The sequence below is a fragment of the Equus przewalskii genome, chromosome X (genome assembly GCF_037783145.1).
Source record: "Equus przewalskii isolate Varuska chromosome X, EquPr2, whole genome shotgun sequence".
NCBI lineage: Eukaryota > Metazoa > Chordata > Mammalia > Perissodactyla > Equidae > Equus > Equus przewalskii.
The window spans coordinates 65,111,580-65,137,753 of record NC_091863.1 but is presented as its reverse complement, the minus strand read 5'-3'; the positions used below and the strand labels follow the sequence as shown (position 1 = coordinate 65,137,753).

The following is a 26,174-nucleotide window of genomic DNA, read 5'->3' as shown; positions in this document are numbered from 1 at the left end:
ATGCTAAATCCTTGAAATTAAGATTTTAGTGGGAGGGACTTGGCAGGGAAAAGTGGTCAACATCAATGATCTGGGATAACAGAGTAAGTAGTACAGCAAAAGCATGGGATTTAGACTTAGTGAGATTCTGGAGGCACAATGCAAAATGCTGGCGATAGCTTTGTATGTTGTTTCAGCTCTGGTTTGGGCAGATGTGTTCAATTGACTTAAAGGCATAAGAACAGTATGAAGGGAAGAATTTGGTAAGACTTGGTGGTTAACTTGATAAAATAAGTAAAGGAAAGTGAGGAATCATAGATGGAAGAATGATATAATAGAGAGACAGAGGGTAGGCAGGAGATAGGAAAGGGACATTTATGAGTAAAATATTATGAGTTCTGTTTTGGATGTGAGGAATCTATAGTAATGATTAATAGCCATGTAAACATTTTCAGTAAGGAATATGAGACTGGATGTTGCCTGAAGATGTGATAAAAGCCATAAAAATGATTGAAATTTCTAAGGTAAAGAGTGAAAAAAGAGCAGAGGCATTAAAAACTAAGCCCACAGAAAGGTATAGAAGGAAGACTAACTAGTGAAATAAATAAAGAATGAATTTTTGAGGAGAAAAGAAAGGAATGAAGATAGATATTGTTATGGAGGTCAAAGGAAGAAAGAGGTTCAAGGTAGAGGTGATGGGCGACAACTTGCTGTGAAGAGAGAATGTGATTTCTTAACAAAGAAGTCTTTGGTGAACTCTGAGAAAGCAGTTTGTCCTAGGGAGGTGGAACATAAATAAAAATTAAAACGGTGTATATAGGGGGAGGTTACATAGAAAGAAGAGAAAGTTTATGTAGACCATTTAACCACAAAACAAAAAAAAAACAAGGTGGAAGCTAGAGGGAGCAGTAGGATTACATAATAGTCGTTTTCAGGGTTAGATATACCTATGCTTCCAAAAAGTTGTTAAAGATTAAAATATTTGATTATTATTCCATACATATTCTTGTTGTAAAATCTTCTAGTTATTCACCAAATCCATCAAACCGTCAACCAATGTACAGAGCCAATAAAGACTTTTAGTTGATTTTCCATCTGTGTTAGAATGTTAATACTACAGCCATGTCAGCTCATGTTTAATCATTTATAATATACCCTAACAATGTTTTTCTTTAATTTGGTTTTGGGAATAGATTCTCAGAAGTTTATGTACCAGTGTAAATGATTAAACTATAAACACACAGGCTAAGTTTGGGGGCTTGGCATACTAATGGTATTTAATGCTTAGGAACAACAGTTTTAAGGCTTAATCCTTAAAATTCCCTTTTTCTGGCCCTTATTTCTGAATCCAGGAAAGCAAAAATCTGCATCAATGTTTATAAATCTAGTTTATTTAGAAATAGTTCAACTCTGTAAATATATTTTGGAAACAAATAAAGAAACTATACCATTTTGTTTCATTGTTCTGCCAGATTAGAAGAATAATGGGGAAAGGAATTAGTAGCCAGTCTATTGGAAATTAACTTCTGTTTTTGTGTTTTATTTTCCTTATGTTCTCTCTTTACCAGAGTGGTGAGTATTGGAAAAAGCACAGCCTTTATGCTCAGATTTCAATCCTAGTGTGAGCTATAGCACTAATTAGTTGTGGGCACTTAACTTCTCTGAACTTCAGTTTTCTTTCCTGCAAAATGGGGATGGTATTATCTACTTTGTAGAATTTTGAGTATTTAATGAGGTAACTTACATAAAGCATCTAGGTCATTGCCTAACCTAGATATTTTTCCTTTTCTCCTTGCATTCTTCTTCTTCAAACCTCACCATTCTTGTCTATAAAATTGAATGCTATTTTCATTGTTTTTATTCATATCAGCTACAATGCTTATAGCCAAGTACATATTAATTCAGTCCAGGGTCACTAACAATCATGAATTTAGTGGTCTTGGTAATTGATTCTAACAGCTAATGTGCAAAAATATTTTCAAAGGGTACCTTTGAAGAATGAGAAGAAAAGACAACATAACATAGTAGTCATAATATTCACCTTTAATGGGATGAACTCTATTTTTTTGTATCACATTACGTTATTGGAGACATTTGAAAAAGAAGGAGACAAGGACACATTAGTTTGGTGGAGAAAACTGTTCTGTTACCTATCCATTCCTTATAAATAGGATCTATACTTTTCAACAATACACTTTGCAATCCTATCATCTTTAAATGTTCCTTTAAAAAAGATAAAACTTTTTTTCCGAACCTAGTTATTTGGGAGTATTTAAGTAAAAATAGGAATGGTGCAAATATATAGAAGTTTTTTTTAATATTTGCATGAAATATTTAATGATAATTGATGATAGCACTTCTCCAACTCAATATCAGTTGCCTTGAATCCTTTTTAGAAGTAGGCGGAGCATAAATTATAAATAAATAAAATAAAATTTCAATGTCAGACTCCAGCTGTCCTCTGTCCCACATAAATCCAAGTGCTTAAAATTGCAAATTAACTTTACCTACATCTATACTAGGGAAACTGAAGTGCCAAGTATCTTTTCAATTGGTAAATACTTTAATCTTCCCAAACCTTTCATACATTGGTATAATCTATTTTAAATTTCACTGCGAACTTACATTGACATAATAATACAATGGTTTATTATAACTTAATATATATTGAAGGTTAATGGCATAGTAGATGCTGTCGATCGGGTTCACAGTCCAAGTTAATTACTCATGTTGATATTTGTGGCATCTAAATGCTGTATAATTAGGGACAATCTAATTATTGATAGAAGGGACATGGCCAATTGGCTGGTGGCCCAGAAGGTCTGGGCTGAGGTGGAAGGGTATATTTATGCCAGGAACTGCCCAGGGACAGAGACAGTTCTGGGATAAGAATGCCAGGAATTTAAGTGAGAAAGAGTAAGTGAAGGTCCCGGGAGAAAATAGAGGAAAAGGGAATAACTCAGCCTATTTTCTCCTTCCACGCCTGAAGGATATTTAAAGCCTAGGCTTTGTAGGAGGTGGGGTCTCATTCAACCTTTTTCCTGCATTCTCTTCCTCTTGTCCCAGAGAAAGAGTTGACCCAAGAGTTTCATTATTTTTATTATTATTATCATTATTATTACTACAGCCAGCATAAAACTCTCTCTATATCCCTGGAGAGCAAGGGTTAAGGTAAGATCTCCTATTCTGGAAACTTCTTCCCCTACTCCATCCCCTCCCCTTCCCCATGTATTGAATTGCCACGTTTCCCGGCTCCATCAATGTTTTACCTGAGTCACATTTTTTTTTCAGGCTGTACTCCAGGGGGAACACACTTATAGACAGTATCCACTTTGAGGTGCAATGAGTTCTAGAAGGACACATCGTAGAGCATCTGACCATAGGGCCAACTGCAATTTAAGCCTGTGCTGTTTCCTTCCATTCGTTGAGCTCCAGCGGAGACCTGAGAATCTGGTAAGAGCATCTAGAAATAATGCTTTGGGTTTTATTAGGCTGTGACTAAGGGGCAGAAGAGAGGGGATTGTTAAATGTCTTAGTGTTGTGACTGTGTGCAGATCTACTAAATAGATGTACTACGTTTGAGACTTTCTCTAAGGAACTCATACAAGTCCAAAGAATTCTGCCTTTTTGGGTGTGGGGGATTTAGGAGGTGGGATAAGATTGGGATTCTAAACAACTTTGACAAGCTAAAGTGGATAAAAATAAACGAGACAAAGTCTATTAAAGGCAAGCTCACTTAAGGAAGAATAGCAGATTACAGAAATGAGTACAAAATGGTCCTGGATTGGTTATGTATAAGTATAGCAAATAACTGCCTTGGGACTATTGGAGTCATAGGTCAAAAATGCCGGCAATAGAATGCCATATGGTTGAAAATGGTGACCATTATCTCATAGATAGATATGTATCCATATAGATATATTAATAGCATGAAGGGGCTGGGATGCAATCTCCTTGATATATTTTGCATTAGTCAGGTTTTAATCATGTCTTCCACGTGGAATAATATATTGTTTCAGTTGCCATGGCTTAAATGAGACGTGGAGTATTTAGAGAAGGACCAGCGTAAGCTAGCCAAAGTGGTTCCTTTGAAAGATTTAGAAAATGGCCCTGTAAAAAATTCCTAGCAGAACTGAAGGGTTAAATTAACCACAAGTTTTCAAATAGTTGGAAAGATGTCATACGAGGAGTGGAAGGGGTGGGTCAGGCAGCTGTTCAACATATCCACTCAAGTCAGATCAGAGGAGATGAGCTTTAATTATAGCCAGTCAAGTCAGAGGTTCAGTTTTATGTAACACTTCCCCTCACTCTGCAGACTGAAAAAGTAGAATTTTTTAAAAATAAAGACAGATAAAAAAATTTCCCCTTTGAGATTTCTCTGAATAGGGCAAACAGTTAACTTTATGAATTGGCTTTATTGCAGATTGGCCATATGGCAAAGTGGATCTATAAGTAGACTTTTGGAAAACCTTTTAAGTAATAGAAGTCTGTGAAATAAGGTTCATTCACCTTGGTATTAACAGTTCAAAGTGGAAAATTGGATTCCTAAACATCCATTTTGTTTCTCATTATAATTTTGATAGCATTTGCCCTCAGGGGTGTTTTTGAACAGTTACATAGACTTTAAGATTTCCAGGACCTCTTTTACATTTGTAAATATTTAACAACCTTTTTTCCAGTTCTCAATGTAGCTACACGTTTGTCGTTTATTTATGCTGACTTTCTAGGCTGTGTTCTGTCAGCATAAAAATGATAAACGTGAAAATATTTCTATTTAACCATCACATTTCTGGTTTGTGAGATTATTCTAGTTCTTATTTAGCTTTCTAACTCTAGAATTTTTCTCCATGCCCAAAGTAGATGTTTATGACAATTGGCTGAAATAAAGTGAGCCACTAAGCTGAATCTCAACTCATTTTTTATTCTATACTGACATAAATTCTCATAACATAAACTTATTTCAAGAGATACAATGAGAAATTGGAGAAAAGTAAGAATTTTTAATATGCTGCTGACTCACTCAGTATATATGATTGAGCACTGTGGTAGGCATGGATGTTTATTTTTCTTTATTCCAATTTCACCATTGCTGTATCTAAATGCACCAAGGCTGGATTACCAAATAGCTGGTAATTTCAGGCAATTAGCGACTCTTTTGGGTTTCAAAATATTCAAGACTGGTTTTTTACTTTATTTTTTTCAGTGAAATTTTCAGTGGAAATTTGACTCAATTAGTTGCTTCACCCAAAGTGAAGTGGAGCATTAGAACAATTATCCACATGATTTAAACAAAAAGATGACCTCTTTGACCTCAATTATAGTACCTGAATATTTTAAGCAAAATGTGAGTTTTGCTTGAGAACTGGAAAGAATGCTGGTGTTAAATGTTTAAAAGTATAAAATTTGTTCAGAAAACTGCCTGAATCCTCAACTTCTGTGTTAGTTTGCGTGTGTCTGCACGTTAACTGCAATAGTGCTAATTAATGCAATACATAAAGTACTGATTCCCAACAAGAAAGTCATTGTTTGAAGAGAAATAGCAATTCTAAATTGTCCTTGTGAGAACAAGCTTATTAGGAAAGGAGAAAAGATAACAGAGAGTCTAAGCTGTCTCTTGTAGTTATTGGTACATTTTTTGGTTATTTGCTATATTATCGTACCAAAAATGTATAATAAGATAAAAACAGACTGTGAAATTAACATTTGAAATAGCAGCAAGTCAAATAATACAGAGCACACTAACAAGTGGTTACAAACAGTGGTGGCTGAATAATTAGAGAGTCTTTGCTCCACAACAAACTTCTTTACTCCAACATCAGTTAGTTGAAACTAGTAGAAGAAACAAGGCAACAATAGTCTTTTATTGCAGAACAGTGCTTTAAAACAATAGAAAATGCAACATAATTTATTGTCATTACTTAGCAAATCAGGAAAACAGGAAAGCAATAACCCAGATAATTTGACTATAGAATAAGTTGTAGATTGAATGAATTTATAATTTTGAAATTGAAGTTGTCTATATAACCCCAAAAAACAGGCCACACAACTATTTGAATTTTGGCCCAGTGTGATCAATATAAATTAGTGACAAAATGCACATACATTTGCAATAATTAACCATTAATATGGCACCCTCCATCCTCATCTCCCCCCTTCCAAATGCTAGTAGGCATTTTCATACATTATCTTTTATGGTCCTCACAACTACTCTACAAGATAGGCTTAATTACATAAATTTAAAAATTGAGGAAATGGAAGTTAAGAGAGCTTAAGTAACTTTCCCAAGGTCACATAGCTAACATGCGGTACAAGCCATAATTTAAATCTCAGTCTGACGGATGCTACATCACATTGCTACTTGCTGATGAGAGAAAGAATATTTACATAGAGAAGTAGCCATTAAAACAACTGCCAGTGAACAGATGCCACCATTTACAAATATATTTATTATGTTATGAAGGTTTATTTGGAATCCAATTTGTAATATTTATTAGCTATGTGACTTTGGGCAAATCTTTTAATCCGGGCTCAGTTTTCCTCACTTATAGAAAAAACATGCAAATCTACGAAGCCTTTCTTTGGCACTTCCGTCTATATCATGTATGTAATTTCATGAAAGTCTTTCCGCTTTCAAGATAGTATGAGAAATAGACATGTACACAGATAAGTGCGATAAAATAGATATGTACAAAGCAAAGAGGTGACACAAACAAATGATCAACATTCATTCATCCAAGAATTATTTACTAAGCATTTACTATATGCTAGGCACTGTGCTGGATGATGGAGATATACAATGGTGAGAAAAGGTAGACGTGGCTCTGCTATCTTCTAGTTTACATTTTAACAGGAGAATCAGACAATAACAATCTCACAATAAATGTATGTATAATACAGAGCATAAGTGTCATGAAGGAAAGGTATGTGATGTTATCAGAACAAAAAGGAGAGGAATTTGACCTAATCTGTTGAGTTAAGATGGCTTCAGTGACGAGGGGTTGCTTGAACTAGGCTATGACAGAAATTTAGGAGTCTTTTGAGTAGATAAGGAGGGGAGGGCAAAACGTACAGAAATAGCTTATACAAATACCTGTAAGCTTAAGTAACATGGCGTAGTTAGGGAAATATAAGATGTAAATGGGAAATTTATCAGAAGATGAGGCTGGAGACGTATAAAGGTGTTAGTTAATAAAGGGGCTTGTATGCTACTGAGTTTAGATTTAATTCTGAATATAATAGTCAGTCATTGAAGGTTTTTAATCCAGGAGATAACGTGATCAGATATATGTTAGGAAGTTCATCTTATCCTTGCTTCAAAGTCCAACTTAAATCTTAAATTCTAAAACGTCTTCTTTGATTTTCCTATCTTCTAGTAAGAATAAATCTTTTCTTTTTCTACACCGACAGCATACAATCTTCTTTCTATCAATATTACTGACATATGAGACTTTCTCCCACATTAGATTTTGAACTTGTGAAGGTCAGGAAATATCTTGGTTTCCTCTGTAGCAGATCTGCAGGGGAAAAATGTGTATAAGAAGCTGCAGAGATGAAAACAGAAAAGTTTCAGAGGCCTTACAAGCTAGACTCCCAGCGTAGGTCAAGAAAGCAAGTTAAGGAAATTACTTGGAGGCTCTTGAAATAGTCCAGGGAAGAAGTGATGAGTGAGTAAACTGGGACTGGTAAAAGGAGAAATGGAAAAGAGAGAACAGATCCAAGAGATTCATTTACACATGCGTTAATTCTTTCACAAGTATTTATTGAGCACCTTCTATATCCCAGGAACCAACTTAGTTGTTGAAGATACAGCATTGAACAAGACAGATATAGTTCTTGTCCTAATGAAGTTGGATGCAACATAATATGGTGGTTCAGAGCACTGGCTTCGGAATTGCTGGGATTTGAATCCAGGTTCTATTACTTGTCAGTTGTGTGACTTAGGACAAATTACTTAACCTCTCAAAGGCTCCTCATCTACTAAATAGAGATACAAATATTACCTGTCTCATAGTAAGTTCTCAACAGATATTAGTAAAAATTGTTAGTAGTAAGTAATAAAAAAGTAAAATAGACAGAGTGCCTTGAAAGTGTTTAGCAGGAGATTCTAATCTAGTGGAAGAGGTGGAGTCAGAAAAAGCTTTCCTAAGTAATGGAAGGGGGAAGTTACATTGGGCACCTGTGGATGAGTAGGAATTAGCTAAGCAAAATTTGAGGCATGGGGAAGATGGGAAAAGCGTCACTGTGGCCAGAATTTAGAATTTAGTAAGGGTCAGTGTGACTAGCATTTAGTAGTAAAATGAGGCTGGAGAGATACACAGAGCCCTATAGGCCATGGAGAAGAGTTTGGATTTTATTTTGGCTACATTGAAGGGCCAGTGAATATTTTCAAGAAACAAGATTAGATGGTCTCCTTTGCATAGAACTGACTGAACCTGCCAACTAGATGTGGGAAATGAAGATGAAGGCATTAAAGATAACTACAATATTTCTAGCACAAATGACTGTGTGCAAGACGATGTCATTAACAGAGTTAGAGCACAAAAGACCAGTAGTAGGATTTTTATGATGGGGAGAAATAATGAATTTGGTTTGTGACACTGAATTTGAGGTGACTGAAGAATTTCATCTAAAGATGTTTAGCAGGCATTCAGTGATTATATTTAGAGGCCAGAAGAGTGGTCTGACTGAAGATATTGATTTAGGAATTGTCAGTGTATGATGGACTAGTTGAAGCTATAGGAGTAGATGATTAATGAGAGGAGAGAAAGGGAGAGAAATGAAAGGAAAAAACTGTCTGTATTTTAGAGGTGCTTAGAGAAAGGGGAGTCATTATAGACGACTGAAGAAGGGTCAGAAAGTTATGAGGGAACCTAAAGGGTACCTTGGGAGAAAAGCTAAGATGAAATGTAGTGAAGCCCAAACATACTTTATATTCTTTCAGACACAATCTGAAATGGATTATCCTGTTGAGTGCTTGATATGCACACTCTGGCGTAAACATTTATAGCACGTTTTTCCCTGTTGAAGTCTGTAATCTCCAGTTGCTTGGAATCTTTCAAAAGTCAGTCCAGCTCCAAACTCACCTTTCATTTGTTCTATTCTGGGGAATGACCATTCATCCTTGAATAAATAATTTATCTCAATCGAGTGCTAAATATTGCTAATTTCTATCATTTCACTACCTGGATAATTAAATGTGGATAGAAGAACACAGGAAAAGGATAGAACAGGTGATCTACCAAAAGAAAACCGTCCAATTGCCAGAGTAAATTTAATGAACATGAAGAGAAGTGATGGCATTGTAAATCCATATTTTTCAGAAACATTATGTATCATACACGCAAAAGTGCACACACACTCTTGCTCACCTTTTGCTCCAACACAAAGAAACTATGTTCAGTTATCTCAAAGCAACAGCCTTTCTCATCCCTCAGGAGTTTTGCATATGTTGTTTCCTTACCTAGAATATACTTATCTTCGCTAATCTTCCTCTCTCTCTGCTCTCCCTCCCCTCATCCTCAGGACACATATATACCATGTCAACCAAATTCCCTTTTTCCCTTGAAGACTTATATCTTAGAAACTCTCCAAACACCTCTCTCACTCAGTCCATCCACTAATTGCCTCAACACTGAGTATTGTGCCCCTTTTCTATACTCTTAAATCACTTTATACCTATTTAGATTATAAAATTTATCACACAGATGTGATTTTATTTATGCATTCTCCAGTATTCTTCTCCCATTAGATTGTCTCTTCTCTTTTTTCTGGCCCTGAGGTAACATCTGTGCCAATTTTTCTGTTTTTTTGTATGTGGGTTGCCGCCTCAGCCTGGCTGCTGATGAGTGGTGTAGGTCTGTACCTGGGAACGGAAGCTGGGTCACTGAAGCAGAACACACCAAATTTAACCACTAGGCCACAGGGCTGGCCACCTAGACTGTTTCTTTTTTAATAAACTTTTTTAGTCTGAAACAGTTTTAGATTTACAGAAAAGTTGTGAAGATAGTACAGAGAGAGTTCCCATATACCCCACACCAATTACGTCTATTGTTAACATTTTACATTAATAGGTACATTTGTCACAACTGGTATTGATACATAACTACCAACTAAAGTCCATAATTTATTCAGATGTCCTTAGTTTTACCTGATGTTCCTTTTTGTTTCAGGTTGCCACCCAGAATATTGCATTACATTTACTAGACTGTTTATTGACGTGAACTATCATGTTTTGTTGATTTCACTATCACCACTACCTAGTAGAGGGCCTGTAGATGCTTAGGAAATATTTGTTGGATTGATAGAGGAAGGAATGTATACATAAATTGGTGCATAATATTATGCAAAATATCATAGGGTATAGAGTGATTCTCTTTCTCTCTATATATGTATACTTTATATATATACTTTCTCTCTATTTCTGTCTCTATCTCTGTATCTCTGTCTCTATCTCTCTCCATTACTTTCGAGAAGAGTCAAGATGTAATATAGTCTCCATCAAGAACAACTTTTATCTCTTCTGATAGTGATATGATTAGAGAATAGATTTGTGACTTCAAATACACCAAGATTAAAAAAATGCAAATTTCATATTACATTACAAATTATTAAACTTCCAATTACAAAATCAGATATTCAAAATGACTATGAAGTTCAATTAGAAAAATGATCTATTGAAATAGAAAATTAAATAACATAATACTTTCTTGTGTTTCTGTAATACTTAATTCTTTGCAAAGCTTTTACATATGTATTATTTTACCTGAGCTTCACAACAACCCTGTGAGATATCTTAATATTAAATATTTTTAAACACTATTGCCAAGAACAGTGCTGTGGTGACACAGATTTAATAAAATTTACAACTGTCAGATGAGCATAACACTGCCCAGTGGGAGCTAATTAATATCAATTATGCTAGTGAGGCTCAAGCAAACAAGCCAGAATTGAGGTGAAACTCTTGAGGATTCCTCTATTCATGCACACTTAGGACATTGTGAAAGGGAGATCTCATAAATTATGTGGTTAAAACAAGACTGTCAGCAGCAAATTTCTATTTCTACACAGAGTAACTGTGGATGAGACGGGCTTGCACCCAGGATGAGGGATAGAATCTTCCCTGTGGAGTTGGTCCCAGGTTGAGTCAAGAAAAAGGATAACATAAATGAATAATCAAAAGTATTTTAGACAGAGATTAGGCCTGATAGAGATTAGGTACAGAGGGAACAAATAGTAAAGCAATCTTCTGTGGCAATAAGGTTTAGTCTAGGAAAATGGGCAGGAAATGAAAGTAAAAGGATGAAGGGTGGGGTTTGGCAGAGATATCTTTGTTTGACTGAGTTTTTTGCAGAAAGAGGAGCTGATCCTGGACCAAATGCTACAATAGGGGAATTTTCCAAATGGACTAGCTGTGCTGACAGAAGTTTGTAGTCAAATATTTCTGGCAACAGAGTAGTTAAAGCCTTTCCTCAACATACTATGCACAGAGTGAGCTATTCTGGCTTTAAAGACTCCCAGCCTTGGTGTTAGATCAAGATGGCAGAGTAGAAAAGGCCTTACCTCACCTCCTGCCACGGATACACCAAAACTACAACTACATATAGAACAACTGTCACTGAGAATGACTTGAAGCCTAGCAGAACAGATTTTCCACAACTAAGGATATAAAGAAAAAGCCACATTGAGATGGGTAGGAGGGGTGGAGATGCTGTCTAGTCAGAATACAAACCGCTGGCATGGTGACCCACAAGTGGGAGGGATATCACAACCGCAGAGGTCCTCCTGGACTAGTGAGGGACCCCAGCCTTACATCTGGCTCCCTAGCCTGGGAAACCTGCACCTGGAAGACAAACCTTATAACGTTTGGCTCTAAAAACCAGTGGGGCTTGCATTCACGAGAGCCAGAGGGGTTTAGGAAACTGAGACTCCACACTTAAAGGACATGCACACAAGCTCACTCATTCTGTGTCCTAGTTCAGGGGCAGCAGTCTGAAAAGTGCCTGGATTATGCATGAAGGAGATTCATTGACTAATTTTAGGGCATGTGCCAGAGGGGCAGAGACCCATTGGAACTTTCCCTAGGGATAGAAGCAACAGTGGGTGCCTTTTTTTTTTTGTCTCCTTCTACCTAGCTGGCCTGGCCTTGTTAGGTGCCATTTCCAACACTCTCTATCTACCTTGCTACCACCACTCACCTAAACTCAGCATTGCCCTGAAGACTTGCCCCTGCCAACATCCTTCCAAAGTGGCTCTGGCTCCACCCAACATGGTGGGTGGCCCTAGCCAGCCCTGGACTCCCTCCAAAATGGCTTCCACACAAAGGGCCAGTCATGGACACCAGTGTGCCCACAGCAATTGCAACCCAGGCACAAAAAGAGAGTGCACACAGGCTACATAGGGGCCACATCTGGTGTACCTGGCTCTGGTGACCTGGGGGAATTGTGCTACTAAGCCCCACAGGACACCTTCTATATAAGGTCACCCGTTCAAGACTGAGAGACATAGCTGATCTAACACATAGAAACAAACAGAGAGTTGGGAAAAATGAGGAGACAAAGGAATATGTCACAAATGAAAGAATAAGACAAAATCTCAGAAAAAGTACCAAATGGAATGAAGATAAGCAATCCACCAGATAAAGAGCTCAAGTTAATGGCCATAAAGATGCTTACTGAACTGGGGGAGAAGAATGGATGAACACAGTGAGAAATTCAACAGAGAAAATATAAAAAAGAACTAATCAGAGCTGAAGAATACAATAACTGATATGAATAATATGCTAGGGGGAACCAATAGGAGATTACATAATGCAGAAGAATAAAACAGTGATCTGGAAGAAAGGGTACTGGAAATGACTGTTGGAATAGCAAAAAGAAAAAAAGAATTAAAAAAATGAGGATAGCTTGAGGGGCCTCTGGGACAACATCATGTTTGCTAACATTCACATTATAGGGGTTTCAGAAGGAGAAGAGAGAGAAAAAGACAGAAATCCTATTTGAAGAAATAATGGCTGAAAGTTTCCCCAACTTGGCAAAGGAAACATACACCCAAGTCCAGGAAGCACAGCGAGTCTCAAATAAGACTAAATCAAAGAGAACCACACCAGGACACAGTATAATTAAAATGTCAAAAGTTAAAGATAGAGAGAGAATCTTAAAAGCAGCAAGAGAAAAACAACTAGTTGTGTACAAGGGAGCTCCCATAAGAACTATCAGCCAATTTTTCAGCAAAAACTTTAGAAGTAAGAAGGGACTGGCTCAATATATTCAAAGTGCTGAAAGGAAAGAACTTAGAACTAAAAATACTCTACCCATCAAGGTTATCATTCAGAATTGAAGGAGAGATAAAGAGTTTCCTAGACAAGAAAAAGCTAAAGGACTCTTCAGCACTAAACCAGCTTTACAAAAAATGTTAAAGGAACTTATTTAAACAGAAAAGAAAAGGCCATAACTAGAAATAAGAAAATTATGAATGAAAAAATATCACTGGTAATACCAAACATATAGTAAAGGCAATAAATCAGCCATCTATACAGCTAGTTTGAACGTTAAAAGACAAAGTAGTAAAATCATCTATATCTACAATAATTAGTTAAGGGATACACAAAATAAAAAGATGTAAAATATGACATTAAAAACACAAAATGTGGTGGGGGAGCAAAAATGTAGTACTTTTAGAATGTGCTGGAACTTCAGTGACCATCAATTTAAAATAAACTGCTATATCTATAGGTTGTTATATATGAAGCACAGGCTAACCACCAACCAAAAACCTATAATGCATACATAAAAAAGAAAGTGAAAGGAATACAAACTTAAGACTAAAGAAAGTAGTTAAATCACAAGGGAAGAGAGCAAGAGAAGAAGAAAGGAACAGGGAACTATAAAAACAAACAGAAAACACAACAAAATGGCAGTAAGTACATACCTATCAATAATTACTTTAAATGTAAATGGACTAAATTCTCCAATGAAAAGACACGGGGCAGCTGAATGGATAAAACTCAATACATAATATATGCTGCCTACAAGAGATTCACTTCAAATCTGAAGACATACACAGACTGACAGTGAAGTGATGGAAAAAGATATTTCATGCAAATGGAAACAAAAAGAAAGCTGGAGTAGAAATACTTATATCTGACAAAACAGACTTGAAAAAAAACTGTAACAAGAGACAAAGAAGGCCATTACATAATGATAAAGGCATCAATCCAACAAGAAGGTGTAACACTTGTAAATATCTATGCAGCCAACATAGAAGCATCTAAATATATAAAGCAATGATTAACAAACATAAAAGGAGTAATTAAAAGTAATACAATAATAGTAGGGAACTTAAACATCCCACTTGCGTTAATGGATAGATCATCTAGACAGAAAATCAACAAAAAAACATTGGCCTTAAATGACACAGACAAGATGGACTTAATAGATATATACAGAACATTCCATCCAAAAACAGCACAATACACATTCTTTTGAAGTGCACATGAAACATTCTCTGGGATAGATTACATGTTAGGCCATAAATCAAATCTCAATAAATTTAAGAAGATTGAAATCATATCAAGCATCTTTTCTTATCATGACAGTTTGAAACTAGAAATCAATTACAAGAAGAAAACTGGAAAAAGCACAAACACCTGGCACCTAAACAACATGCTTCTAAACAACTAATGGATCAATGAAGAAATCAAAGAGGAAACCAAAAAATATCTTGAGACAAATGAGAATGGAAACATGTTTCAATATCTATGGGACACAGCAAAAGCAGTTCTAAGAGGAAAGTTTATAGCAATACAGACCTAGCTCAGGAAACAAGAAAAATCTCAAATAATCTTATCTTACACCTAAAGGAACTACAAAAAGAAGAATAAAGCCCAAAGTTAGTAGAAGGAAGGAAATGATAAAAATCAAAGTGAAAATAAATGAAATAGAAACTTAAAAAAGTAGAAAACAATTGGTAAACCTTTAGCTGGACTCATCAAGATAAAAAAAGAGAGGGCCCAAATAAATAAAATCAGAAATGAAAGAGGAGATGTTACAAACAGCACCACAGAAATACAAAGCATCATAAGATATTACTATAAACAATTATACAGCAACAAATTGGACAACCAAGAGGAAATGGCTAAATTCCTAGAAACATACCATCTTCCAAGACTGAATCAGGAGGAAATAGGAAATCTAAACAGAACAATGACTAGTGATGAAATTGAATTAGTAATCAAAAAACTCCCAACAAACAAAAGTCCAGGACCAGATGGCCTAATGGATGAATTCTACCAAACATTTAAAGTAGAGTTAATACCTATTCTTCTCAAACTATTCCAAAAAATTGAAAAGGAAGAAATGCTTTCAAACTCATTTTACAAGGCCGGCATTATCCTGATACCAAAACCAGGCAAAGACACTATGAAAAAACCACAAAATTACAGGCCAATATCTCTGATGAACATACATGCAAAGACCAGTAACAAAATATTAGCAAAATGAATTCAACAATACATTAAAAGGATTATACCATGATCAAATGTTTTTATTCTGGGATGCAGGGATGGTTCAATATCTGCAAATCAATCAATGTAATACACAACATTAAAAAATGAAGGATAAAAATCATATGATCATCCCAATAGCTATGGAAAAAGTATTTGATAAAATTCAACAGCCATTTATGATAAAAACTCTCAACAAAGTGGGTATAGAGAGAACATACATGAACATAATAAAGGTCATATGTGGCAAACCCACAGCTAACATCATATTCAATGGTGAGAAGCTGAAAGAAGTTCCTCTAAGATCAGAAACAAGACAAGGATGCCCACTCTAGCCACTTTTATTCAACATGGTATTGGAAGTTCTAACCAGAGCAATCAGACAAGAAAGAAATAAAAGACATCCAAATTGGAAAAGAAGAAGTAAAACTGTCACTATTTGCAGATGACACAATACTATATATAGAAAACCCTAAGGACTCCACCAAAAAAATATTACAGCTAATAAAAGAATTCAGTAAAGTTGCAGGATACAAAATTAATATACAGAAATCTGTTGCATTTCTGTACAGCAATAATGAACAATCTGAAAAAGAAATTAAGAAAACAATCCTTTACAATTGCATCAAAAAAATACGTAGTAATAAATTTAACCAAGCAGGGGAAAGACCTGTACTCTGAAAACTATCAGAGATTAATGAAAGAAATTGAAGGTGACACAAATAAATGGAAAGCTATACCAGGCTCATAGATTGGAAGAATTAATGTTGTTAAAATGTCCATGCTACCCAAAGCAATCTACAGATTCAATGCAATCCCTATCAAAATACCAATGTCATTTTTCACAGAACTAGAACAAAGAATGTTAAAATTTGTGTGGAACCACAAAAGTCCCTGAACAGCCAAAGCAATCTTGAGAAAGAAGAACAAAGCTGGTGGCATCATGCTCCCTCATTTCAAACTATACTACAAAGCTATAATAATCAAAACGGTATGGTACTGGCAGAAAAACAGACACATATGTCAATGGAACAGAATAGAGAGCCCAGAAATAAACTCACATTAATCTACAACAAAGGAGGCAAGAATATAAAATGGGGACAAGATAGTCTCTTCAGTATATTGTGTTGGGGAAACAGGACAGCTATATACAAAAGAATGAAATTGGACCGCTTTCTTACACCACACACAAAAATAAACTCAAAGTAGATTAAATACTTAAAATGTCAGACCTGAATCCATAAAACTTCTAGAAGAAAGCATAGGCACTTAGCTCTTCGACATCAATCTTAGCAATGGTTGTTTTTGGATCTGTCTCCTCAGGCAAAGGCAACAAAAGCAAAAATACACAATTGAAACTATGTCACACTAAAAAGCTTTTGCACAGTGAAGGAAATCATCAACAAAATGAGAAGGCAACCTACTAAACGGGAGAAGTTATGTGCAAATGATATGTTCGATAAGGGGTTAATATCCAAATATATAAAGAACTCATCCAACTCAATATCAAATAAACAAACAGTTTGATTAAAAAATTATCCGAGGATCTGAGTAGAGATTTTCCCAAGGAAGACCTCCAGACGGTCAACAGGTACATGAAAAGATGCTCAACATCACTAATCATTAGGGAAATGCAAATCAAAGCCACAATGAGATATCACCTTACACTTGTCAGAATGGCTATTGTCAAAAAGACAAGAAATAACAAGTTTGACGAAGATGTGGAGAAAAGGGAACCCTCACACACTATTGGTGGAAATGCAAAGTGGTGCAGCCACTATGGAAAAGAGTATGGAGTTTCCTCAAAAAATTAAAAATAGGACTACCATATGACCCAGCAATTCCACTCCTCGATATGTATCTGAACAATGCAAAGACACTAATTTAAAAATATATATGCACACCTATGTTCATTGCAGCATTATTTACAATAGCCAAGATATGGAAACAACCTAAGTGTCAATAGATGGATGAATGGATAAAGACGATGTGGTATATGTGTGTATATATATATATATATACACACAATGGAACACTACCCAGCCATAAAAAAGAATGGGATCTTGTCATTTGTGGCAACATGGATGGACCCTGAGGATATTATGCTAAGTGAAGTAAGTCAGATGGAGAAAGTTAAATACCATATGATTTCACTCATGTATGGACTCTACAAAAACAAAACAAAGGAACAAATAAAATAAAAACAAAGTCATAGATAAAGAAAACAGATCAGTGGTTACCGGGGGGAAGTGGCTTGGGGGCGTGGGCAAAACAGATGAAGGGGATCAACTGTATGGTGATGGATGGCAACTAGGCTTGTGGTGGTGATCACTTTGTCATGTATATGGATGTTGAATTATAAAGCTATCCACCTGAAACATACAATAAAAGAAATAAAATAATATGAATGCTTGAAACCTAATAAAGTCATTACATGCTATTTACTGATGACGCTTAGATAATGACCTTAAAGCATCTTTATTTCTAAAGGTGTTTTTATAGATTTTTTTTCTGTTGGTTTGTTTTTTTATATAACAACCATGGACTCTTCTTAGCCTTCTTTACATACTGCCTTTCTCATGATAAATAAAAATTTCTTTATGGTGGTTGCCAGAGGGGAAGGGGTTGGGGAAATGGGTGAAATAGGTGAGGGGGATTAAGAGGTACAAACTTCCAGTTATAAAAGAAATAAGTCACAGGGAGTAATATACAGCATAGAAAATATAGTCAATAATATTGTAATAACTTTGTATGGTGACAGATGATTAGTTAACTTGTGGTAATCATTTCATAATCTGTATAAATGTCGAATCACTGTTACACACCTGAAAGTAATATAACATGTCAACTGTACTTCAATAAAATAAAATAATAAAAACAGAGACAAAAAACCTGCTTTTGAATAAACTTTATTGCTGCTCTTTTTGCTAAATCAAAAAAAAAAAAAAAAGGAAAAGGAAAACAGACTTCCAGTCTATGCCTTCCTTAATCCAGGAGTTCCTGCCTCTGCTTCCCTACTCCAAATGTGTTTTAATAAAAAAGCATTCTGGAGATTTTGACAGGGACTGGAAAGGAGTTAAAGGACCTGGGAGTTGTCACTTTCTGATTTGTCCTTTGGGGTCATGCCAGCCTCCTTGCTGCATTGCATTTGACCATGATACTGACAACTCAGGCTCAAAGGGGAAAAATACTGGCAATGTCAAATAAGTTTTACATTATTTTATTTTACTCATTATTTTCTTTCTATAAATAATCTTTATATTATTCCTTTAGTTCTAGGACAGACTAAAAGCAGGAAACAATCAAAAATATTTTAGCTATAAACAAGTTCTCTTTCCCAACAATTGAAAAAGAATATCTGCCATAGTATGTGTCAGTGATGATACACAGTTCATTTCTATAATGGTTATAAAGTCAGGTTGATTAAATATTTTCTGGCAGCTTGATTTTTATCTCTGAAAAGAAGATTGAATTATTTATTATGATGAATGAATATTTCTAAATCAGGATCTTTAGTCACGTAAATGGGGTGCATCATATACAATGGATCTAACTCTAATTTATCCATTAGGCATGTAATTCAAAATGCAGATTATTTTTAGAAGTACAAGTAGAAAAGTAAGAGTAATCTGCTTTTAAAATTGCAGACATATTAGCTTCTATGCTAGATGGAGATGATCTAATCTAAGCAGAGCCCTGTGCTTCTGATAAAGGTTTTAGTGCTGGTTCTAATCAAGTTGAGATCAATAGTGCATTGTTCTCTTTCTATAGTGCAGATGAAACAAATGGGTGACATTAATTCAGGCCTAAGTAGATGGATAGCCATATCAGAGGAAGACAATTAGGACTAATAAGTATCATTATTTGTGGAGTTAACCTGGCTACAAAGACTGAATAGATAAATTCTAAAGATTCCACTTACCTATCTAAACATTTTGTAGAGTTTACCAAAATAGCAACTGCCTGAAATCTCTCTGTAGTAAGAGAGAGATTCAGCATGTAGGAAGAAAAGCATACTATGCATGGGTAAATGAACTGAGCATGCCCTTTGCCAATAGCAGATGGTAGCCATGGGTGGGCCATTACGTAGGCCTAATAGTCTGATGGCCCCTGCTTATTTCCTGATGGCAGGATTAAAATTTTTACTGACTACATGTACTGTACTGACTCTTTCAGGTTACTAGAGCTCAATATTGCAAAGACAAGTGATTTACTAGAGATTTTATGATAGCCACGGCGTGTTTAGAAGTTTGAAGAGAGTGCGGCCTCAAGTTCTTTTGTGTGTGTGTTATTAAGACTTTATTGTTTTAGAGTAGTTTTAGATTTAAAATAAAATCAAGACGCAGGTACAGAGCTTTCCCATGTACTCCCTGCCCCCACACATACAGAGCCTTCCCGATTATCAACATCACTCACCAGACGGTACGTTTTTTACCAAGGATGACCCTACATTGACACATCATAATCACCGAAAGTTCATAGTTTACCTTAGAGTTCACTCTTGGTGGTGTGCATTCTAAGGGTTTGGAAAACTGGGTGTGTACCCACCATTATAATACCATACAGAGTATTTTCTCTGCCCAAAAAATCCTCTGCGCCCAAGTTCTTTTTCCTTTTACATATATTATTGATGATTTCTCTCTATTGAGGATTTCCATGTACAACTAGATATTGTACGAATTACTTCTTTATTGGAATTAAGAGTCTTATTGGGAGATGTGATACATTTTTTGTTCCAAATTCTTTATTAAAAGCACACGTTGGTCAGCAAGGGAATATTATTTCTGTCACCTTAATAAATGGAAATTGGATTATTTAATGTACAATATGTTCTAAATAATCCTTATGCCATTTATTAAACATACCCAGCTGTTCTAGCATCCCATGTTTATACTATATTTTGTTGTAAGGAGGATGGCCATCAGAACATATGATTACCACTGTTTATGTCAGAATGGGAACTCAGTCAAAAGCATGATGGGCCATACGCCATGGGAGGCAAGTAACTGGAGTTTAACACGCCCAGTGGGATGGCCACTTTGGAATAAGTTTAGCTGAAGATAATAAAAAGAGACACTAGAAGGCAGGTGAAAGTGTTCAGAGGGCATAGTGGCAGCTAATAAGTGGTAATCGAAGTAGTATTATGGAGGTAGTATATGAGTGTTCCCAAAATCAGATGAAGGCCTAAGAGGAGAAGGGCTGGAGGGCAGGAGATCAGGGAAGATCTGAGGAGTGAGTGAGAAGGTGACAAAGGGTTAGGGGGCTGGGCCTGGTGAGAAGGGAATGACGTAGTAAGAAGAGAGTGCAAAGGAGAGAGAAAGGGTGGGTTACTGAGGGAGCAAGAATGAAATAAGGGGGTGGAGAGAGTGCAAAAGGGCTGAGGGAGCCTGAACATAGAATGGGGAGAGAAGAAAGTGGGAAGGCAGAAGCAGAAGGGGCTTGGGAAAGGAGGGAAGGTAGGTTGAAGGAGATGAGTATTGTGGAGGCAACCAGCTGATTATCACAAATTTGATGTATTCTAAGCAAAGAGGATAGATGGCATCTGTGGATAATTTAACTTCTATTAATTTGAGTCATTTATTTAATTCCCATTTCTTTTCTTCAGCGAAGATAAACAATGTGGCTCCTCAAATTGCTTGGGGACATAGGCAGAGTAAATAAATTGTATATGTAAATAATGTATTAATAAATAATTCTAACTCTTACACTACTAATTTACCTTCCAAAGAAGAGGTATAATTAAGATTAAGCAATGGGATAATTACCAATGTAGCCACCTGGCTGGGATGGGTGTAGTTACTGAACAGACTGGTATTATAGCTATCCTTTCTTGTTAAGAAGTTGAAAGTTTTGCTTTCCCCTCCCCAAATACATCCATCTTGAATTTGCAATATTGTGAAAATGTGCTAATATGATAATCAGAGTTAGTAGCATAGGCCTAAATGGTCACAAGAAATTACAAAAAGCAGTATGTAAGAAGCAGCATTACTTTTTACTTTAAGAAAATATTTTCAATATTGGTATTTATTAAATCTCCACATATGGCATATTTGTTTCTCTGATATTGAATATGAACGTTACATTTTAAAGATATTACGTTTCCCAAATATACATTCTTAACCATGTATATTTCAAACACATTCCAAAGAAAATGAATCTAAGAGCACTCAAATAATTATTTCTATTCCTCTTGTATAATATGTTAACAATGTAAGTAAAATATATTTAGGAAAAGTAAGTCTTTTCTCTGCCATTTAATAAAGCAATTTAAGCTCTACTGTGGCCACATTTAAAAAACATATGTAAAGTTTAAAATATCTAAATTTGAATGTGCTCCTTTCTGAGGATATCTATCAAAATTTATTTAGGTGCAGCAGTTGACCCTAGGGTATAGCATGTTAGCAATCTCTCTGGGCCTCCCATTTTAGGATGCTGTGCACTATTGCAGGGAATATGTTGCTTGCACTGCACAGATACTCTAGGAGGACAGTGACTCAGTATTTTAGTGGGAGGAAAAATCAGGTGACATAACAGGCTTTTGCTAAAAAGGATTTGAGGTGTTATTATATAATCAGCACATAAACACTCACACCCATAACCAAGGTAACAAGGCTAGCTTGGTCACAAAGGTTATCTGCCTTTTAAATACTCTCCTTGGGCCTCAAAATGCCCTTCTGCAAAATCTACTCTTTGTACTTCCCTATACAATCCTCAACCATCATAACATTACCCTCCACTACTGTTCATATTTTGTGTCTATTTGTGTGTATTTCCTATCTTATGGCCTGTTTCATGCCCTTTTTAATGTCATTCTTAAGGTACAGTTCTATAAATTTTGATAAACACATACAGTCATGTAACCACAACCACATAACATTTCCATCACCCCCAAAAGCTTCCGGCCCTTTGAACAAAACCCTTCCCTTCACCTTCAGCCCCTGGTGACCACTAATCTGTTTTCTGCCCCTATAGTTTGCCTTTTCCAAGATGTCACAAAAATGGAATAACAGAGCATGAAACTTTTTGAGGCTAGACTTTTTCACTTGAAATAATGTATTTGCAATTTACCCATGTTGCTACAGGTGCCAGTAATTCCTTCATTTTTACTGCTGAGTAGTGTTCTTTTCAATGGATGTACCACAGTCTGTTTATCCATTCTCTAGTTGAAGGGCATTTTGGTGGTTTCCTGTTTTTGGAAATCATGATTAAAGCTGCTATGGGGGCTGGCCTGGTGGCTCAGCGGTTAAGTTCGCATGGTCCGCTTCTCGGCAGTCTGGGGTTCGCTGGTTTGGATCCTGGGTGCAGACATGGCACTGCTTGGCAAAAAAGCCATACTGTGGTAGGCGTCCCACGTATAAAGTAGAGGAAGATGGGCTTGGATGTTAGCTCAAGGCCAGTCTTCCTCAGCAAAAAGAGGAGGATTGGCAGTAGTTAACTCAGGGCCAATCTTCCTCAAAAAAAAAAAAAAGCTGCTATAAACATTTACATACAGGTTATTGTGTAAACATATATTTTTATTTCCTTGAGTAAGCTCTAGAAGTAGGGTGCTAGGTTATTTCATAAGTATATGTTTAACTTTATATGAAACAGCCAAACTGGCTATAAATAGCCAATGTGGCTGTAAAATTTTGCATTCCAATTGGCAATGCAAGAGAGTTTCAGTTGCTGTACATTCTCTTTAACACTTGGTATTGTCAGGTTTTTCTTGTTAGTTTTTTAGTCATTCTAATAGGTGTTGTCTTAGTCCATCTGGGCTGTTACAACAAAAGACCATAGACTTAAACAACAAAGTTTTTCTACAGTTCTTGAGGCTGGGAAGTCCAAGACTAAGGTGCTGGCAGACATGGTGTCTGGTGAGGGCCCGCTTCCCAGTTCTTAGATGGCTATCCTCTCTTTATATCCTCACATGGCAGAAAGAAGGCAAGAGCTCTCTCTGGAATCCCTTTTATAAGGGCACTAATTCCATTCATGAGGGCTCCACCCTCATGACCTAGTTACCTCCCAAAAGCTCCATCTCCTAATGCCATCACATTCGGTGCTAGGGGTTCAAATATGAATGTTTGAGAGAAAACAAACATTTAGTCCATAATAGGTGTTCAGCTTATTGTGTATTATTGTAGTTTTCATGTGGATTTTCCTAAAGTCTAATAGTGTTTAGAATTCTCTCAGGTGCTTTTTTTTCCATCAGTATATCTTCTTTGGTGAGATATCAAAGCATTCGCACTTTTTAAAAATTTTCTTCTTTTTTTTTTGACAAAGATTAGCCCTGAGCTACCATCTGTGGCCAATCCTCCTTTTTTTGCTGAGGAAGACTGGCCCTGAGCTAACATCCGTGCCTATCTTCCTCTACTTTATGTGTGGGATGCCTGCCACAGCATGGCTTGCTGAACAGTGCCATGTCCACACCCAGGATCCGAACCGGTGAAACCCTGGCCGCTGAAGTGGAAAGTGCGAACTTAACTGCGGTGCCACTGGGCCAGCCCTGTTTTTCTTCTTATTATTGGATTTTGAGAGTTCCTTATATACTCTGGATACAAGTCCTTTGTCAGATATATGATTTGCAAATATTTTATCCCACCCTGTGACCTGTCTCTTCATTCTCTTAATAGTGTCTTGCAAGAGCAGACATTTTAAATTTTGATGAAGTCCAAATTTTTCTTTTACAGATTGTGCTTTTAGTGTAAAATCTAAGAAAAATTTCCTACCAAAAGGTTATAAAAATTTTCTTCATTTTTCCATTCTCTTAGAAATTTTATGATTTAGAATTTACATTTATGTTTATGATCCATTTTGAATTACTCTTTGTATATGCTGCAAGGAATGGATCAAAGTTCATTTTCTTCCACATGGATACCCAATTTTTGCACCACCAATTGTTGAAAAGTCAGTTCTTTCTCCACTGAATTGCCTTTCCAACTTTGTAAAAGTCAGTTGACCATGTATGCATGGCTCTCCCTCTGAGTCTATATTGTGTTCCATTGATCTATTTATCTAGCTTTACTCTAATAATACACTCTCTTGATTACTGTATCTTTAAAGTAGGTCTTGAAATCTGATATTGCAAATCCTTCAACTTTGTTGCTTTTAAGAATTGTTTTGGCTATTCTAGGTCCTTTGACTTTCTGGAAAAATTGTAGAATCAGCTTATCAAATTCTACAAAATTCTTAGTGGGATTTTCATTGGAATTGTGTTGAATCTACAGCTCATATTGGAGAGAATTAGCATTTTAATAATATTGAGTCTTTGAATCAGAATCCATGAATGCAGTACATCTCTTCATTTATATAAATTTTCTTTGATTTTTTTATCAGTGTTTTGTAGTTTTATCATACAAAGCCTGCATATATTTTGTTAGATTTATATCTAAGTATTTCATGTTCTTTTATGCTATTATAAATGGTAGTTTATTAATATTAATTTCCAATTGTTTGTTGGTAGTATATAGACATAAAAAAGCTTTTTTCATATTGATCTTGTAGCCTGTGACCTTGCTAAACTCATGTCTTAGTTCTAGCAGGTTTTTAATACATGTTTTTGATTTTTCTATATAGACACATGTTTCTACAAATAGAGAGTTTTATTTTTTTCCTTTCCAATCTGTATGCCTTTTAATTATTTTTTATCTCATATTGCACTGGCTGGAACCTCCAGGGCAGTGTTGAATAGTAGTGGTGAGAATGGACATTCTTGCCTGTCTTGTTTCTGATCTTAGGGGGAACGCACCCAGTATTTTATCATTAAATAAGATGCTAACTGCATGTTTTTCGTAGATGTCCTTATTCAGGTTGAGGAAGTTTTTTCTGTTCCTAATTTGCTGAGAGTTTTTATCATAAATAAATGTTGTATTTCGTCAAATGCTTTTTCTGCATCTGTTTAAACAATCACATGGTTTATTTTTTATTTATTGAAAAAAAATTTTTTTTAAAGATTGGCACGTGAGCGAACATCTATTGCCAATCTTCTTTTTTTTTCCTTTTCTTTCTCCCCAAAGCCCCCTAGTACATAGTTGTATGTTCTAGTTGTAGGTCCTTCTGGTTGTGCTATGTGGGATGCCGCCTCAGCATGGCCTGATGAGCAGTGCCATGTCCGTGCTCAGGATCCGAACCAGTGAAACCCTGGGCTGCTGAAGTGGAGCATGCAAACCCAACCACTCGGCCACAGGGCCAGCCCCACAATCATACGTTTTTTCTTCTTTAGTCTCTTAATATAGTGAATTACATGGATTGTTTGCCAATGTTGGGCTAATCTTTTATTCTCATGAGAAATCTCTCCTGGCCGTAATGCATTTTCTTTTTTTATCTAGTTGTGGGCACTGCTTATATTTTGATGAAGATATTTGCATTATATTCCTGGAGTATATTGGTTTGTATTTTTCTTTTCTTTTAATTTCTTTGTCTTTTTTTGGTATGAGGTTAATGTTGGAATTATAAATAACTTAGAAAGCATTCTCTCCTCTTTTATTTTCTGGAAGAGCTTGTGTAGAACTTGTATTCTCTTTTTCTTTCTTTTTGGTGAGGAAGATTGGCCCTGAGCTAACATTTGTTGCCAATCTTCCTCTTTTTGCTTGAACAAGATTGTCCCTGAGCTAACATCTGTGCCAATCTTCCTCCATTTTCTATGTGGGATGTCACCACAGCATGGCTTGATGAGCGGTGTGTACGACCATGCCCAGGATCCTAACCTGTGAACTCCAGG

The 26,174-nt window shown here is 36.0% G+C and overlaps 1 protein-coding gene across 4 annotated transcripts in view; it reads left to right on the top strand.

Moving 5' to 3' along the window:
• Positions 1-26,174, top strand: part of RPS6KA6 (ribosomal protein S6 kinase A6) — a 170,242-nt gene that overhangs the window by 19,302 nt on the left and 124,766 nt on the right. For all 4 annotated transcript variants that reach the window (XM_070606605.1, XM_070606602.1, XM_070606603.1 and 1 more), the window contains one exon: positions 3,271-3,432. In XM_070606605.1, the coding sequence (XP_070462706.1) occupies positions 3,322-3,432 (111 nt within the window). In that variant the 5' untranslated portion in view covers positions 3,271-3,321. The remainder of the gene's footprint in view (positions 1-3,270; positions 3,433-26,174) is intronic.